Source organism: Exophiala viscosa, assembly GCF_022695815.1.
Source record: "Exophiala viscosa unplaced genomic scaffold EDD37scaffold_14, whole genome shotgun sequence".
Taxonomy (NCBI): domain Eukaryota; kingdom Fungi; phylum Ascomycota; class Eurotiomycetes; order Chaetothyriales; family Herpotrichiellaceae; genus Exophiala; species Exophiala viscosa.
Window position 1 is genome coordinate 587,035 of NW_026944366.1, and position 14,999 is coordinate 602,033.

Consider the following 14,999-nt stretch of genomic DNA (forward strand, 5'->3'; position numbering starts at 1 on the left):
AAGGTACCGCAACCACGTTACCCTGTTTGCTCCCTTGATGACCGGCCATGGCCAGTGCGCAGAGATCCTGTGCAGGACGATGTGAGCTGGGTCCATCACTCCCAGGCCAGGAGTGCAGTCTGAATGACGCGATGGCCGGCTACGCGGCATGCGTAATGGCGAAGAAATGCATGTTTAGGTACGGAAGCAGTCAATAATCCTCCAAGGGTCGACGTGGAGAAAGAGAGTGTTGAGAGGGGCAGTCAAGGAAGATCATTCCTGGTGAGATGCCAGAAGCGGCCAGCCAATGTAGCCGAGAATGCATGTCACCTCAAAAACAGTTGACAAACCGAAAGAAAGAAGAAAGAGCATTTACACAATAGTATAGAGGCTGTCAAGCAAATTACCGAGGTCCTTCTAGAGTAAGTCGATTGGGTCACAACAAGTACAAGGACTGTTTTAAGTATCATACCATGGACCAGAGCAAAGAGCTTGCTGATATAGATTCCGAACGGTGTCGGCGTGGTCCTTGTGACGGGCACCGCGGCACATGCAAGGCAACGGACGGGCGTCAGTGACTCAGCGGACACATATCGGCCAGCTCCGTCGCCTGTCTGCCTGATTCACCAGAATACTCCTTGATAACACCGATATGATACCACGATCGCTCTTCAATTCTATTTGGCTATCATTCGGCCTGGCTGCGTCCCTGCAGACAGTAGAGCGTACGAGTCGAGTAGATTCGCTGACTCAAACCTCTCTGCGATGACGGTCTTCCAAGACGAAGACCTCGCCGCCATCAAAGCACTAGAGCAACGATGGCAGGGAGAAAAGCTGATACAAGTCAGGACTGGTAAGATCAAGCCGGCCTTTGGCATGAACGAGCCTTCTGCTATTTTCAAACACGTTAGGGCTGGCCCCATCACGGTCAGCTCCCTCGGTTGCGAAGGAGATGAACATGCCTACGAGTTTCATGGAGGCCCGGAGAAAGCATTGCTCCAGTACAGTTCGTCACACTACTCACGCTGGAAGAAGGAACTGCCTCAGAGCGAAGATCGCTTCGTCGTTGGTGGTTTCGGTGAAAACCTCGTTGCCACATATGCCAACGAGCGTAATATGTGCATTGGTGATGTGGTTCAGATCGGTACCGTCATAGCCCAGGTCTGCGAGCCTCGACAGCCGTGCTACAAGTTGAACCACAGATTCCAGGCCAAGGACATCTCCAAGCGATCACAAGACCTATTTCGCACGGGGTGGTTTTACCGAATCCTCAAGGAAGGCACAATCCAGGCGGGCGACGACATGTTCCTGCTGGAAAGACTGAATCCGGAATGGACCGTAGCCAGAGTCCAGTACTACCTCTACCACGACCTACGCAACGAGGAAGCGATGCGACAATTGGTCGAGATCAAGGAGCTTGGTGACGAGCCCCGGACCATTTTCGCTAATCGACTGAAGAAGCAATACGAAAATCAACTTGGGCGTCTGGAAGGAGTGGCCATGAATATCTGGACTGACTATAGGCTGACTGAGAAGAAATGGGAAACTCCAAAGATCGTGTCGATTGTCTTTGAAGCCACCGAACCCTCGGACACGCCTGAGAAAGTGCTTCCAGGATCTCATGTTCGGTTGCGCCTGAGTGGAAGGTTGGTTCGGGCATATTCAGTTGTCGCAGGAGATTCCAATCGCTTTGAGCTGGCAATTGCCCTTAGTGGGAACAGCAGGGGAGGCTCACAGTTCATTCACCACGATCTTCAGCGTGGCGATGTTCTCCAGGCCGGCAAGATCACTTCGAGCTTTCCTCTGTCAGTGGACGCAGATAACCACGTTTTCATCGCTGGTGGCGTCGGCATTACAGCTTTTATAGCTTCGGCTCAGCACTGTCAGCAGAAGGGCTACTCATATCACCTGCACTATCTCGTCCGTAGCTCCGAGGACATTGCCCTGAAGCAGTATCTCGATGAGTTCCGTGAGAATATCACAATCTACGACAAGTCTGTGGGCACGATCTTCAGCGCCAGAGACGTCCTCAATCAAGTCAATGACAGAGCGCACATTTACTGCTGCGGATCCGATCGACTGCAGGACGCCGTGACAAAGACTGCACGCTCGATAGGAATTGGGCCAGCCAACCTGCATTTCGAGAAGTTCGAGATTGCGACGTCCGGCGACCCTTTCACCGCGGAGCTCGCCGACACTAATAAGACGATCGAGGTGCAAGGAGAACAGACTCTTTTGGACGCATTGCGAGAAGCGGGCTTAGATATACCTTCCTCTTGCGAAGCTGGGAATTGTGGCACTTGCAGGGTGGTTGTAAAGAGCGGAAGAATTGAGCATCGAGGCACGGGACTGATGGCAGACGAAAAAGGCTCTTCCATGTTGAGCTGTGTGTCGAGAGGAGTTGGTACTATTGTTCTAGATCTATGACCTCAATTCTCAATCACCTCTTTGATTGTCTCCTTCAAGGAAAGCGCCTTGTCACAAAGCTCCTGATATGTTGAGCAACCTCTTTCGGCTTTTCCATGGGCACCCAATGAGCGGAAATGATCGACTGAACCTCCAGGTCCGGCAATAGCCCTGCTTTCCTGGGACCCTCGATCGCATCGCTGCGACAAACGGCGTCCCCTGTGCAACCGATGTATAGCATGGGAAGTTGCACCTTGTGGAGCTCTTTCGGGATGTCGGCATCTGACTTGGATTGAACGTTGTTCACAGTGGCGTTGTAGTAGTTGAACGGCGCCTCAAAGGTCTGGTTCCCAAACCGTTGCATAAAATCGTCCTTCCACTTGGCTTCTTTGGCGTATGGTTTTAGAGGAACATGCTCGTTGCCCAAGAGGTACTTCCTGAGGGCGCCTCTACCGCAAAAGATCTTCCTCATCCACTCAGGCTCGTCACCATGCATGGCCTCCCACATCTTATCTAGGTTTTCGTCGGCAATCTTTGGGGCGTCGTCAGCCGTAAAGAACTCCCAATACGCGAAGAGAGAGTAGCCAAAGGCTTTTTCGGTGACATTGTTCATTGTCGTGAGGTCGAATTTGCCTTCTTGTGGTGGACGGTAGGCTACGTTGAGCAGGATAATGCCGACCACATGCTCGGGGTGAAAGAAGTAAAACTGTTGAGCGAGAATTGAGCCCCAATCGTGGCCGATGACAATGGCCTTTTGGACATCCTCGGCTTGCAGGATCTCTTCGAGGTCGTTCGTCATGTCTCGATAATTGTACATTTCGACATCAAGAGGCTTGGAAGTCCCTCCATAGCCAAGAGTATCTGGTGCAATTACACGATATGGGAGGTCCGACAAGTGGTCAACAACATCGGACCATAAATGAGCGCTGTCCGGGAAGCCATGAATGAAGAAGAGTGTAGGCTTGGAGGCGTTTTCCTCATTCTTCTTCGAGGCGTAGTAAGTGTATGTGAAGGAGCGCTTTGTCACCACTGTCTTCTTCTGTAGACGATCCATCTTGTCGTACAGGTGCAGCTGGACGAAGTGCTGTCACACTGTAAGGCGCACTGGGATAGAGGGGACATATATACGTCGAAGGCACCTCAAGACGACTTACCTTCGTTACCGAAAGCCTAGTATCCATTCACGCTCATACGATCGGTCATTCGCCCGTCGGACACATGCCCATAAGACTCGCCATTAGCCTATCTCACCTGTCACGCTGTCCTCAGAGGACATAAGAGTGGCGGAGACAATGCTGCTTACTGCTCTAGTGAGCACTAAACCATGATGAGTATTAGAGGGTTCGTTGTTGAAAGTGCCTCGATACCCACCTAGGCTATCGAGGTAGAGATAATAATCACAGGTGATGTCAAGTACTAGGGCGTTCTGCAACTCCACTCCTGACCTCCGCGGAGGCCTGTTTTTGGTATAGCTTGCAAACCTTGCTGTCGCCTAAACCTTGGTGTTGTAAGACTTCGACGGCGCCTTATAGGCTTCGGCTAGACCTGATTGAGGCCTACGCGGAGCTGTAATGGCCAAAACGGCGCTAAAAGTCCGTAATCTCGCGGAGATTTGGCCTCCTTGTTGTGTGCTCCGTGCAGGCCTTGTGCCTATCAGGTAGATACCTAAGCATCGCCGAACTCGTACCTGCAGCTTTAACCATAAGCCAACCATAAGCCAACCCTTACGTGCGTTAATCTGACCCGGTCTGATAGGCTACAAGACGTGGCTCAATCGTATTCCGCTGCCTGTCCTCCAATCTGCATCTGTTCCTTGCTGTTTACCCTCGTCAGCTTTTGGCATTTGTTTCAAGCCCTTCCAGGTCTCTTTGGTCAACGAGTCTCTTGACCAAGTCCAACAGGGATATTTACAGGCCTACAATATGCGGCGCTCATTATCAACAAGCCTGCCATGAACGGGTCGCCTCATGGCTACTCTGAGTCCCCCGAGAAATCCACCCCATTTCCCAAGGTCGACGATGAGCAGGGCGGCCAAGACAAAGAGCAAAAGGATGCCGCCAAGCTCAAGAAGCGAGGCGATGGGCACAAGAGGACCACCTCCGGCAGTATTCTATCACGACTAAGCTTCTTGCGGACAAACAGCGACATAGCCAAGAGTGACGCCGCCGATCGAGATGACACCGACGATTCTCACCACGGACGCGGCGCGATGGCCGAGGCGCACTCTCAGACAAAGAGGAAGAGGAAAGGGTCGTTGAGAAAAACAGTGCTGGGAAAAGGACGAGACAGGAAGAACTCTGACAACAAGAAAAGTCCATTGTCCAGCGCCGATTCACCTAAACCGCAGGCGACTGAGGAAGAACAAGCGCCTGCAACACCTCGAGCAAGTCAAGAACTACAGAATCCTGTCTCTCCCGACTCCCCACCATCGTGGCCATTTCGTACCCTTTCTCGGGTCTCGATCCCCTCAATACGCAGTAGTGTTGCCTCCATCGACCCAGCCTCCTCCACTGCATCCATTACGAGTCCGACCATGGCGACTGATGCTTCAACCGACGACGAGGACCTTGTGTTGCCGCGCATGCCCGTCTTGCGCAAACTTCCTTCGGTGGCGTCTTCGATTGGCGACTCATACTTTCCACTGCAGGACCCCGTCCGACGAGGGTTCGCAGGTTTTGCATCTCGCACTCGCTCACCGCTCGCAACCCAACCGCAATCCATTGCGGGCACTCCTACGGACGACGAGGGGTGGAACTACTCCGAGACCGCCTTTTGGGGCTACGTGATTTTGATCGTAACATGGATCGTCTTCGTTGTCGGGATGGGCTCTTGCTTCGGCATTTGGTCCTGGGCTTGGGATGTCGGAGAGACGCCGTATGCACCACCAGAGTTAGAGGATGATCCCACGCTGCCAATCGTAGGGTACTATCCTGCTCTACTGGTGTTGACGTGCGTGATGGCATGGGTTTGGGTCGTTGTGGCCTGGGTGGGCATGAAATACTTCAGGCATGCGGATTTTAAAGGGGATGATGGGTAAATTTTGAAACGATAATCGCAAGCTGTCCATGTCCGGGACGTAACGACTCTCTGAACTTTTCCCTTTTGGCACTATATGCCTGCGAGGCAGTCCAGTCTGTCCGTACTCCGTGTCTGCCCATTCGTTTTCCATGCCACGAATCACCCTTTCCTTCAAATTGTTTTACATCCTCGTGCGCCAGAAATGCTTCAATCATTGCGCCGCGCATGTCGCAGATGCCGAGCTCCTATGCTGGAGCGATGCGGCTCAAATCACCAGCTGCTCATTCCCTCGACTCAGGGCAGTCTCATTCTGCAAATGTAGATCCGCCAACTTCGATCTGTATTTGTCCAAATCCTCCGTGCCGATATAGCTGCCGTCTGCTGCTTCGACTCCGGGCCGTGGGACTGGCGTGCCTACCATTGTAGACGGAGTTGCAGTACCACCGCCAGGAGCCTTTGCCACTAATCCTTTGGATCTTGCAAATCCCGTCGACCGCTCTGTCGATGGGTCAGGGTCGTAGTATTCGTCTTTGATAGGCCGGACATAGACCGTCTGATTGCAGATTGTCACAATCGTGTTGGTGGGGACCGACAGCCAGTTGTGCCGCTCGAACGTCAACGGCTCACTGGCCACAAGGACCACATCCGAAGCTTTGTCCCGACGCTCCATTCTGAATTGCCCTTTGGTCTTTCCTTCAACCCAGGCTGTGCCGGAGGAATAGTACAGACTTGCTGCGGCGTCCGTCTTGCTGCTCACGTATCTAGTCACAATGACGGAATGGCCATCGGTCACGGCAAAGTTGAGTAGACTTCGTGTTTCCACGTCCGCTAGATGGTGTTCCGCTGGCACAGCTGTCACGAAGGCGTTGATCTTGGCAATAGTCTTCTTCATGGCTCGTCGGAGGGTCTTGGGGTCAAACCCGCCTTCGGGTTCGGAGCTTGGGTCCACGCCTTCTTCGCGCTCAAGAGTGTCCAGGAACAGGGCAAAGGCCCATTCGGAGTCAGTACCGCCTTTGACGTCCAGGAACCACTTGTCCGAGAGACTGTCGGCGAGGGGTCGTTTGACGTATTTCCACGCTCCAATGTTGCCGTTGTGCATCCACATGAGCGTGTTGTGTTGGAAGGGGTGGCAGTTGTTTTCGGCTAGAGAGCCTTCCGTCGTCGCTCGGACATGGGCAAAGATCAATGTCGAGGCCGTCTTTGGCGCGAGACGTTCAAGATTGACGCAGTTCCATGCTGGAAGGGTCGAGGTGAAAATGCATGGGTCCGGACCTAATTCTGGTTCAGTGTACCAGCCCACGCCGAATCCATCGCCATTGACCGGTCTTCGACTATCTAGACGAAGACGGCTGTCGTATGATTGCGTTAGAATGCTGTGAGAAGGCTCTGTGATGAGTTTGGAGAGGATGATTGGCTTTGAGCCTTTGTAGACCTGGGATATCTCAGCCTTGCTGTCGATCAGCAGCTATCAGGGAAACACATACCAAAAATCTACACATTGCACCGATTGTTGCTGAGGATCATGGACAGAGGATGTTGGATGATAGCCGAGTGAGTCATATGCTCGATCGAGGACATAATTCGCAATCTTGTAGCAGACTACAGCAATAAATGGTTGAGTAGACCTGGCAGCTTGAAGCCTAGATGGCAGACGATGCAAATGATTGAAACCCAAAGCCTTCAACGCCCGCAGACCTGTTGAATGATGATAGAAAAAAAGAAGTGACACAGACTCCACGTCCTCACAGCCTTTTGCCTCGCAGTCAACCAAGATGGCGGTGTGAGTATCCTCCACTCGTAGTCGTCGAATGATTATTCACCTTTGTTTGATGTGTCACATCCAGAGGCAAAGGACAGTGCAGTGAAAAGAAGCCTCGATCCAAGAGAAAAGCGGCCTGTCTGACTGAGGAGACCCATTGGGTGCAAATGGATATATTTGCTCGATATGTGCACGCTTTACTCTCTATCTACAATGAGACGACCAGTCTGTCACGTTGGGAAGTCTGTAGCCTCATCGACGAAAAAAATTCATCAGCTTGCAGCCGCGCTTCATGCCTTCTAAACCTTCCTCAAGTCCAAATGGAGGTCGAGATGGTCTTCGTCTGACAGGATCAATTCGCCCGGGAAAGTGGCTCGTCGTGCCTCCTGTGGTTAGACGTCATTTTCAACCCATACGAGATCATGCGCGCGTTGTTCCAAACATCCCACCGGCATCCTATTTTTCCACCAACGTGATCGAACCTGCATTTGGTGTCTGATGAAGTCCTGTGATGAATGGTAGGCTGCTCTCCGCAAGGGCCGCACCTTTGCTGCGCCAGCGAGCAGCGCGGCTCTTTCACAACCATGTCCAGACTCCAGCCGGCGGCCTGTTGAGGCCAAATCGACTTCTTCCTCAGCGCAACTGGCCTCTAGGGTCAAACTCCATACACAATGTCCCCGTCGTACGATCAATCTCCTTCACCAGGGTCCTGCCCAAACTCGCCCTCAAGATGGCCCGGTTACCCGCCATGTTCGGTGCAAGCATGCTCGCTGGACTGGCTTACCTACAGTACCAGGCGACGCAGGCAGGGAACTACGCTATCGATGCATTGAAAAGAGCAGGGGAAACAGTGACCGATACATCTTCGAGTTTGTTCAGTGGAGCCAAGGGCATCGCAGATCAAATAGGTGCAGGATGGCAGAAGACTAAAGACGATACACATCTGCCTGAGTGGATGCAACAGCTTTTCCAGAAGGGCGAAGGCTCTGGTGATGGGGGCTCCGGGCCAGAAGGTCCGAACCAGTCTCAGACAGCAGCTGCAGCCGCCGCAGCATCTGGTGCAGCGCTCGGCTTGGAACAGTCAGACGAGGAAGACAAGCGATCAGATACTCAAGTCGCTCGAGATGATCAAATGATGGTCTTGACGAGAAAGATGATTGAGATTCGGACCATCTTGAACACAGTTGGGCAAGGCGGTGCCTTGACATTACCCTCAATCGTTGTCATTGGCTCTCAATCATCTGGAAAGAGTTCGGTTCTGGAAGCCATTGTCGGACACGAATTCCTGCCCAAGGGAACGAACATGGTCACCAGACGTCCCATCGAACTCACCTTAGTAAACACTCCTGATGCAAAGGCAGAATATGGCGAGTTCCCGGCTTTAGGATTGGGAAAGATCACCGACTTCTCTCAGATTCAACGCACATTGACGGACCTTAATCTGGCCGTGCCCGCTGAACAATGCGTCACGGATGACCCGATACAACTGTCCATCTACTCTCCAAATGTTCCCGACTTATCCTTGATCGATCTCCCTGGATACATACAAGTGGTTGGCAAAGACCAACCTATTGAGTTGAAACAGAAAATCGCCGATCTGTGCGACAAGTATATTCAGCCACCCAATGTCATTCTAGCCATTTCAGCTGCGGACGTCGATTTGGCCAACTCCACAGCGCTCAGGTCGAGTCGAAGAGTCGATCCTCGCGGTGAAAGGACTATTGGAGTCATTACTAAGATGGACTTGGTGGACGCGGCTAGAGGTGCTGACATCTTGTCGGATCGCAAGTACCCATTGCGGCTCGGTTATGTTGGCGTGGTCTGCAAAATACCACAGTCTGCTGGACTGTTCTCGCGGACCGGTCAAAATGTCACCAGTGCGATTGTCAAGAACGAAAATGCATACTTCTCAGCCCACCCTCTGGAGTTCGGCCCTCAGTCGGAACTCGCTGTCGGCACGACTACTCTACGGCATAAGTTGATGCACGTATTGGAACAAACGATGGCCGGGAGCCTAGCAACAACTCGAGATGCTATTGTTCAAGAGTTAGAAGAAGCCACTTACGAGTTCAAGGTTCAATACAATGACAGGCCTTTGAGTGCCGAGTCGTACCTGGCCGAAAGTTTGGACAGCTTCAAACATTCGTTCAAGGAGTTCAGCGAGCATTTCGGAAGACCTCAGGTCCGCGCCCTTCTCAAGGAAGTCCTGGATCAGAAAGTGATGGACTTGCTCGCCAAGAGATATTGGAACAAGCCTGTCCAAGATCTAGCACCCATTCAATTTGAAGCCGATCCGTTGGCGGAGCTGCCCAAAGCAGACCCAAACTCACTGTACTGGCAACGAAAGCTGGATGCTTCGACGGGTGAGCTGACTAAATTGGGAGTCGGAAGACTTGCTACGACGGTGGTAGCTGCAGAGTTACAGAGCCAGGTCGACAAACTGATAGCATCCTCTACTTTTGCCGCACATCCTTACGCACAACGAGCAATCGTCGATGCAGCGTCAAGCATTCTCAACGATCGATTTTACAGCACCAGCGACCAAGTGGAGAATTGCATCAAACCCTTCAAGTTCGAGATAGAGGTGGAAAACAACGAGTGGTCCAAAGGACGAGAAAACGCGGGACGTGTCCTAAAGAGCGAGCTCAAAGCCTGCGACGGCGCCCAGAAGCAACTCGAGGACGCCATTGGCAAGAAGAAGCTAAGAGATGTCATGGGATTCATTGATCGGGTTAGAAAAGGAGATGTCGTTCTAGAAGGCGACGGCACTGGCGGCGCAGGCGGATTCTCGTCGGCTCTGCTACAGAGAGGTTTGTCTTGGCTGAAATCCTCCATTGCCCTGGAATCCGTCTAACTATTGTACAGGCCGAGAGGCTGTGTTCCTCCGTGACCGAGCCGACATTCTCAAGATGCGACTGATGGCTGTCAAGTCCAAACAGTGCGCCAACTTGAAGAACAAGTACTATTGTCCTGAGATCTTCCTCGACGTGGTGGCCGACAAATTGACCTCCACGGCTGTCCTCTTCCTCAACGTCGAGCTGCTGTCGGAGTTTTATTACAACTTTCCACGAGAACTCGACATTCGTCTTGGACGGCATCTGAGTCAGGATGAGATCGAGAGGTTTGCGCGGGAGGATCCCAGAGTGCGCAAACATCTCGACGTCATCCGACGTAAAGACATGCTGGAACTTGTGCTGTCCAAGATCGAGAGTCTGCGCCAGTTGGAGGGCCGGGCCAAGCAGCCCACTACAGGGGCGCCAGTCGTCAAGGAGAGAGGTCGATGGAGTTTGTTTTGATGATACCACACTGTAGCGGGCGTTCGGTAGGAATGATATGTTTGATGCTCCCCTCGCACATGATGTCCTTTCGTCCGTATCTAGTTGCCCTATCTTGCCACCCTTGGATTGTCGAACGTGTCTGCGAAAGAGAGAACGTCTTTGCCTCCGCCAGAGTTCCAGGGTATATCTCCATCCACCTCTTCAATCGCGCCATTGACGCCGCCGAGCTTATCACCAATCTTCACCATAGAGTATCGAATCATTCGCGGATCGAGACCGAGTAGTCGTCGGACCTCTTGTTGAACCTTCACTGAACCATCAAATTGCATGACGAAGTAGTGGCCTTGGTGATGCTGGGTTTGATGTTTCGTGGTCGGTCGGGGCAGGTCAAATTGTCCCCAGTTCTTAATGCCGCGTATCACGCCTCTGTTGTCAAGAATCTGCTGGCCTGTGACTCGGGCAATCCTGATAGTATATTAGATCGTGTGTTCGAAATGGAGCGATAGAGGGAGATAGTACTCTTTGACATGGGCGATGTTGCCCGGCCGGACCTGAAGACGTCAATTAGTCAATCGCCTGAAAGTATCTGGCGGAACAAGTGACGACGTACCACGGCAATCAACTCGTATAGCATTGTCGCGGACCTATGCGTTCATGTTCGACCTGAATCCTGACTCGGTCGGTGTGGGCTGTTGTCGCAATTGAAGTTGGTGGAAAAAGTGCCTCAAGGAATAAAGTCCGTCGCAGTTCGCGGCGGAAGCTTTAATTTGAGTGGGCATCACTTTCCTCCGCATTTAGCACTTGCTGTACGGAGATCGCCTCAGAAGTGTCGCACGGTTTCTCACTTTTCTTCTGTTCGCACTCTCACATCTCTCTGAGCACAGCAAGGATGTCTACTACAGCTGTGCGCCGGCTAGCACCCACGGTTTTGCGACTGGCTACGAAGAGAACCATTCCCCCCTCGTCAGTCGCACCTCGATCGTGCCAATGGAACGCTGTCTCCCGCAATGCTTTCTCGTCAAGATCAGCCCGTGAGTCGGCCACGCAACCCTGCAGGAATGGTACTGACACATAGCAGTCTACGTGAAGAAGTACACGGAGGACCACGAGTGGATTGAGCTCGACTCAGATGGCAAGACTGGTACGCTCATCGCGACTTCTGCGTCTCTTTCCTCCGCTAAGCCGCCGTCATAGGAACAATTGGAATTACAGAATATGCCTCGAAAGCCCTCGGCGACGTCGTCTATGTGGAACTGCCGGAGCTGGGTCTGGAAGTCTCGAAAGGCGACAGCATCGGCGCGGTAGAATCAGTCAAGTCGGCCTCAGATATCCTGACCCCTGTATCAGGCACGATTAAGGATCACAACAAGGTACTAGAAGAGAAGCCCGGCACGATAAACAAGAGCCCGGAAGGCGAGGGGTGGCTGGCGAAGATCGAAGTCAGCGACTCGGCAGAGTTGGACAGCTTGATGTCTAAGGAGGACTACGATAACTTTGAGAAAGAGTGAACATAATACAAGCTGCTTGCGGCCCAACACAGAATGGAGACGACACGAGATGTCCGAGCGCCGTCCTCATATCATACTACTTGTTGACACTGATTCGAGCAGGTCGCGACACGTTCGATTGCACAGATTGAGTCCCATGTCTCCCACAAAACGGCGCCTTTGTGAGAGGGTCTCGCCCTAACGCGACTCTCCTCGCTCCACGTGGAAGCCGCTCTCACTAGTATCCTGGGTCTTATGGTCATACTTGGCAGGGTTGGACTCGACATCTCCCTCGGAGCCGTCATCGCTATCAGCCTCACCCAGATAGGCGGCATACTTTGCGTCTAAGCGCTCGTGTCTGTCGCGTTCTTCCACCTTTCGTGCCTCGAAGCCATCGTCCGAATCAGCTTCTCCCAGAAAGGCTGCATATCTGGGGTCCAAGGGCTCGTGCTTGTCTCCTTCTTCGCTCCTTCTTGTCTCGAAACCATCATCAGAATCTGCTTCGCCTAGGAAGGCTGCATACTTGGCGTCCAATGGCGGCTGTGGAGCGCCATACATTTCTCGATACACATCATGGCCATCGTTGCTGTCAGCTTCGCCGAGGAATGCTGCGTTCTTCGCCTTGTCGGTCAGAAGCAGCACCTGATGGGATTGTTCTACCGTTTGGTTGGTCGCAGTAGAATTTGATATGACATCGGTAGGTGCAGGTTTGATCGCGGATAGGCGGAGTGATCGTTTGAACTCGTTACTAGTACAGCGCTGGGTGCCCAGCCTTCCAACCTTGGCGGTCAAGGCCAATCTGAAGAGCAATGGACGGGCTGCCATATTTTCAGACTGATGATAGGGACTTTTTCATCTACGATGGAGGCAGAGAGGTAAGAGCGTGCAACGGTCAAGAAATCTCGCAGCTCTGAGGCTACTGTTTACCCTTCACGACGTACTCCGGGAGGGGTTCATCATCGTCAGCTGACCATGGCTGTATACAAACATGTGAAGATGAACCCCGCCAGAGCTCACATATCATTGCTGGATGAGTATTTGTCGCACAGCTACTAGGGTCAGAGAGTGCGTTCGGGGTCGTTATAGGCAAATGAGTTTCCACCAATATTTTGCGGGGAAGAGAAGGACGACCACTAAAGAGGAAGGCTTGAATGCAGGCGATACGCCAATATATCAGTCGATCACTCAATCTCTCGATCTCTGATTGAAAACCAAGATATACATCGTACATCTTATCATGGCTGTACAACGCGTCTACGAATGCGGCTGCAACCGCTAGGACACTGGATCCGTACGAGAATCTATTCTCTAGTGCCCATTGGAGACCTGTTTCTCTTCCTCGTGAAAGCGAATCACATATTTTCCAGATGTCTGCTCAGTGTCAGTATTGAACGACTTCTCTGACGACCTCTGCGGGCTACTCACCTTTTGGAATGTCTTTGAAATCTCGGTTAAATCATCCAGCGCCGCCTTCTCGACCCTTGGTGTCACTACACCGCGTTTGACAAAGTCAATGGCGTCCCATATATCTTTTCTTGTCCCCACAGCAGATCCGATGATGCGAATGTTCTTTGAGATGCCCAATAGAGGATGAAAGCTCACTTTTTGCTCAGGTGGTGGGATGCCGACGCACACGAATGCTCCATATGGCGCGACAAACTCCAGCCCGGCTTCGTACGCCTTAGCCGAGTTAGCCATCATCAGAACTGCCGCCGCTCCATATCCCCCTGTCAGTTGCTGGATAGCAGAGGCATCAACCTTCGTGGCGTCAAAGTACTCTTCGGCACCGAGTTCCAGACAGTATTCCCGCTTTGCGTCTCCCAGATCAATCGCAATCACTCGATATCCCATGGCTTTCGCAAACTGAATGCCCAACGCTCCAACTCCTCCTCCGGCGCCAGAGATAACCATCCACTGACCTGGCGCCGCTTCACTGACCTTGATCGCCTTGAATGCCGTCACACCGCCGCACAGGATCGGCGCAACGAGCTGGTCTGGCACACCTTCGGGGATGCGCACCACATATCTGGACGGGACTACAGCGTACTCTGCAAACGTGCCGTCCCTCTTCAATCCCGAGCACAGCATTTCCAGACATCGAGCTTCGCCGCCAGGAGCAAGACAGCAGAAGCACTTTTCGCAAAGGTCGCGCACCCAAGCAATGCCTACCCTGGAGCCGATATCGATGAAGGACGGCGAAATCGCGGACCCAAGTTTAACGACGCGCCCGATCCCTTCATGCCCGAGGATGTCTCGCGTCGGTCCAGAGTGTCCTGCTGCTAGATGGAAGTCCGAGCCACATATCCCTGTGACCGATAGGCGGACTAGTAGATCGGTAGGCGCAATTTCAGGGACCGGTACAGTCTTTGTCTCGAAATGATACGTTCCGTCATGCCGCTATTTCCATCAGCTAAAGAGTGCAAAGGTCCCTGAGGTGGGAAAACTGACCACCAAGATTGCGACCTTGTGATCTTCAGGGATGTCCATCTTGCTCTATCTCCTTCCTCGACGTGATAGCGTGACGTTCGGTCTTGTCGAGCTTCACCGGTTGTACATTCGTCGCTGAAACAAGCCTGCCATCAGTTCAGGTATGGAGCCCAGTGTTCTTGTCATTTCGTAGTCGATTGGGTATGATCCCGGCAGTTGTGCAAAAAGCTAGAACCTCACTATCAGGAATCTCTCCGTCGGATGTGGACGAAAGTGTGGGGTCGTTTAACAATCCATGGATGGGGTCAGCTCTTCAGGGGATGCCATGATGGGTTGGCTATCGTGGGGCATCTTCATCAGACGTCGACCTGCAGGTCACAGTTTCCCAAGTTGTTCTGCATTGCTGAAGATCAGCAACAACAACGTAAAATAAGCTTGATGATTCACAGTTTTGCGGCGCGTGAGGGAGTAATTGTTCAGGTTATGCGCGGAAGACCTAGCCACGAAGAAGAGGTCCAGGGCACCCCGGGAAAAGTGAACCGAGAACGATGTCCGAGTGTCTCCAGAAGCCGAAAGACTTTTTTCTCACCATTAACCTAGGAATACTGATATCTGAGCCTCTTATCTTCTCCTATTATTACAAAA

The 14,999-nt window shown here is 52.4% G+C and overlaps 9 protein-coding genes across 9 annotated transcripts; 4 read left to right on the forward strand and 5 right to left on the reverse strand.

Moving 5' to 3' along the window:
- The first annotated feature begins 435 nt into the window (after positions 1–435).
- Positions 436–2,423, forward strand: EDD37DRAFT_188251 (putative vanillate O-demethylase oxidoreductase). Its single transcript, XM_062810056.1, has one exon. It carries the CDS (start codon positions 745–747, stop codon positions 2,404–2,406), a length of 1,662 nt encoding a protein of 553 aa, XP_062666057.1. The 5' UTR covers positions 436–744; the 3' UTR covers positions 2,407–2,423.
- EDD37DRAFT_188243 (epoxide hydrolase) lies at positions 2,424–3,724 on the reverse strand. Its single transcript, XM_062810054.1, has one exon. The coding sequence runs from the start codon at positions 3,437–3,439 to the stop codon at positions 2,441–2,443; it is 999 nt and encodes a 332-aa protein (XP_062666058.1). The 5' UTR covers positions 3,440–3,724; the 3' UTR covers positions 2,424–2,440.
- Positions 3,725–4,065: 341 nt separating this feature from the next.
- Positions 4,066–5,545, forward strand: EDD37DRAFT_188533 (uncharacterized protein). The gene has a single exon (XM_062810061.1). The coding sequence runs from the start codon at positions 4,337–4,339 to the stop codon at positions 5,420–5,422; it is 1,086 nt and encodes a 361-aa protein (XP_062666059.1). The 5' UTR covers positions 4,066–4,336; the 3' UTR covers positions 5,423–5,545.
- EDD37DRAFT_188419 (nucleophile aminohydrolase) lies at positions 5,478–7,276 on the reverse strand. Its single transcript, XM_062810060.1, has 2 exons — positions 6,888–7,276; positions 5,478–6,835 (listed from the first exon to the last, which is right to left on the reverse strand). Exons 1-2 carry the CDS (start codon positions 6,900–6,902, stop codon positions 5,669–5,671), a joined length of 1,182 nt encoding a protein of 393 aa, XP_062666060.1. The 5' UTR covers positions 6,903–7,276; the 3' UTR covers positions 5,478–5,668.
- Positions 7,277–7,892: 616 nt separating this feature from the next.
- Positions 7,893–10,458, forward strand: EDD37DRAFT_569924 (dynamin GTPase; the record flags this gene model as incomplete). The annotated part of the gene is made up of 2 exons (XM_062814249.1): positions 7,893–9,972; positions 10,028–10,458. The coding sequence occupies 2 exons, from the start codon at positions 7,893–7,895 to the stop codon at positions 10,456–10,458; spliced, it is 2,511 nt and encodes an 836-aa protein (XP_062666061.1).
- An 89-nt stretch (positions 10,459–10,547) lies between these two features.
- On the reverse strand, positions 10,548–11,074 carry EDD37DRAFT_654283 (ribosomal protein S6; the record flags this gene model as incomplete). The annotated part of the gene is made up of 3 exons (XM_062818665.1): positions 10,548–10,905; positions 10,960–10,991; positions 11,051–11,074. The coding sequence occupies 3 exons, from the start codon at positions 11,072–11,074 to the stop codon at positions 10,548–10,550; spliced, it is 414 nt and encodes a 137-aa protein (XP_062666062.1).
- On the forward strand, positions 11,028–12,037 carry EDD37DRAFT_188364 (glycine cleavage system H protein). Its single transcript, XM_062810059.1, has 3 exons — positions 11,028–11,471; positions 11,519–11,581; positions 11,635–12,037. Exons 1-3 carry the CDS (start codon positions 11,330–11,332, stop codon positions 11,946–11,948), a joined length of 519 nt encoding a protein of 172 aa, XP_062666063.1. The 5' UTR covers positions 11,028–11,329; the 3' UTR covers positions 11,949–12,037.
- On the reverse strand, positions 11,821–13,056 carry EDD37DRAFT_188799 (uncharacterized protein). The gene has a single exon (XM_062810064.1). It carries the CDS (start codon positions 12,750–12,752, stop codon positions 12,126–12,128), a length of 627 nt encoding a protein of 208 aa, XP_062666064.1. The 5' UTR covers positions 12,753–13,056; the 3' UTR covers positions 11,821–12,125.
- On the reverse strand, positions 12,994–14,514 carry EDD37DRAFT_188334 (alcohol dehydrogenase). Its single transcript, XM_062810058.1, has 3 exons — positions 14,376–14,514; positions 13,353–14,324; positions 12,994–13,298 (listed from the first exon to the last, which is right to left on the reverse strand). The coding sequence occupies exons 1-3, from the start codon at positions 14,412–14,414 to the stop codon at positions 13,236–13,238; spliced, it is 1,074 nt and encodes a 357-aa protein (XP_062666065.1). The 5' UTR covers positions 14,415–14,514; the 3' UTR covers positions 12,994–13,235.
- Between the last annotated feature and the right edge of the window lie 485 nt (positions 14,515–14,999).

What these genes read in the sequence shown, in the direction of transcription:
- EDD37DRAFT_188334 (XM_062810058.1), bottom strand. Translation starts at nt 14,414, where the DNA reads ATGGACATCCCTGAAGATCACAAGGTCGCAATCTTGGTG. An exon ending in ACAAGGTCGCAATCTTGGTG is followed by an intron (nt 14,325 to 14,375) that starts GTCAGTTTTCCC and finishes TGATGGAAATAG; the next exon opens with CGGCATGACGGAACGTATCA. An exon ending in TTTCAAAGACATTCCAAAAG is followed by an intron (nt 13,299 to 13,352) that starts GTGAGTAGCCCG and finishes GACACTGAGCAG; the next exon opens with ACATCTGGAAAATATGTGAT.
- EDD37DRAFT_188799 (XM_062810064.1), bottom strand. Translation starts at nt 12,752, where the DNA reads ATGGCAGCCCGTCCATTGCTCTTCAGATTGGCCTTGACCGCCAAGGTT.
- EDD37DRAFT_188251 (XM_062810056.1), top strand. Translation starts at nt 745, where the DNA reads ATGACGGTCTTCCAAGACGAAGACCTCGCCGCCATCAAAGCACTAGAG.
- EDD37DRAFT_188364 (XM_062810059.1), top strand. Translation starts at nt 11,330, where the DNA reads ATGTCTACTACAGCTGTGCGCCGGCTAGCACCCACGGTTTTGCGACTG. An exon ending in TTTCTCGTCAAGATCAGCCC is followed by an intron (nt 11,472 to 11,518) that starts GTGAGTCGGCCA and finishes GACACATAGCAG; the next exon opens with TCTACGTGAAGAAGTACACG. An exon ending in CGACTCAGATGGCAAGACTG is followed by an intron (nt 11,582 to 11,634) that starts GTACGCTCATCG and finishes CCGCCGTCATAG; the next exon opens with GAACAATTGGAATTACAGAA.
- EDD37DRAFT_188533 (XM_062810061.1), top strand. Translation starts at nt 4,337, where the DNA reads ATGAACGGGTCGCCTCATGGCTACTCTGAGTCCCCCGAGAAATCCACC.
- EDD37DRAFT_188243 (XM_062810054.1), bottom strand. Translation starts at nt 3,439, where the DNA reads ATGGATCGTCTACAGAAGAAGACAGTGGTGACAAAGCGCTCCTTCACA.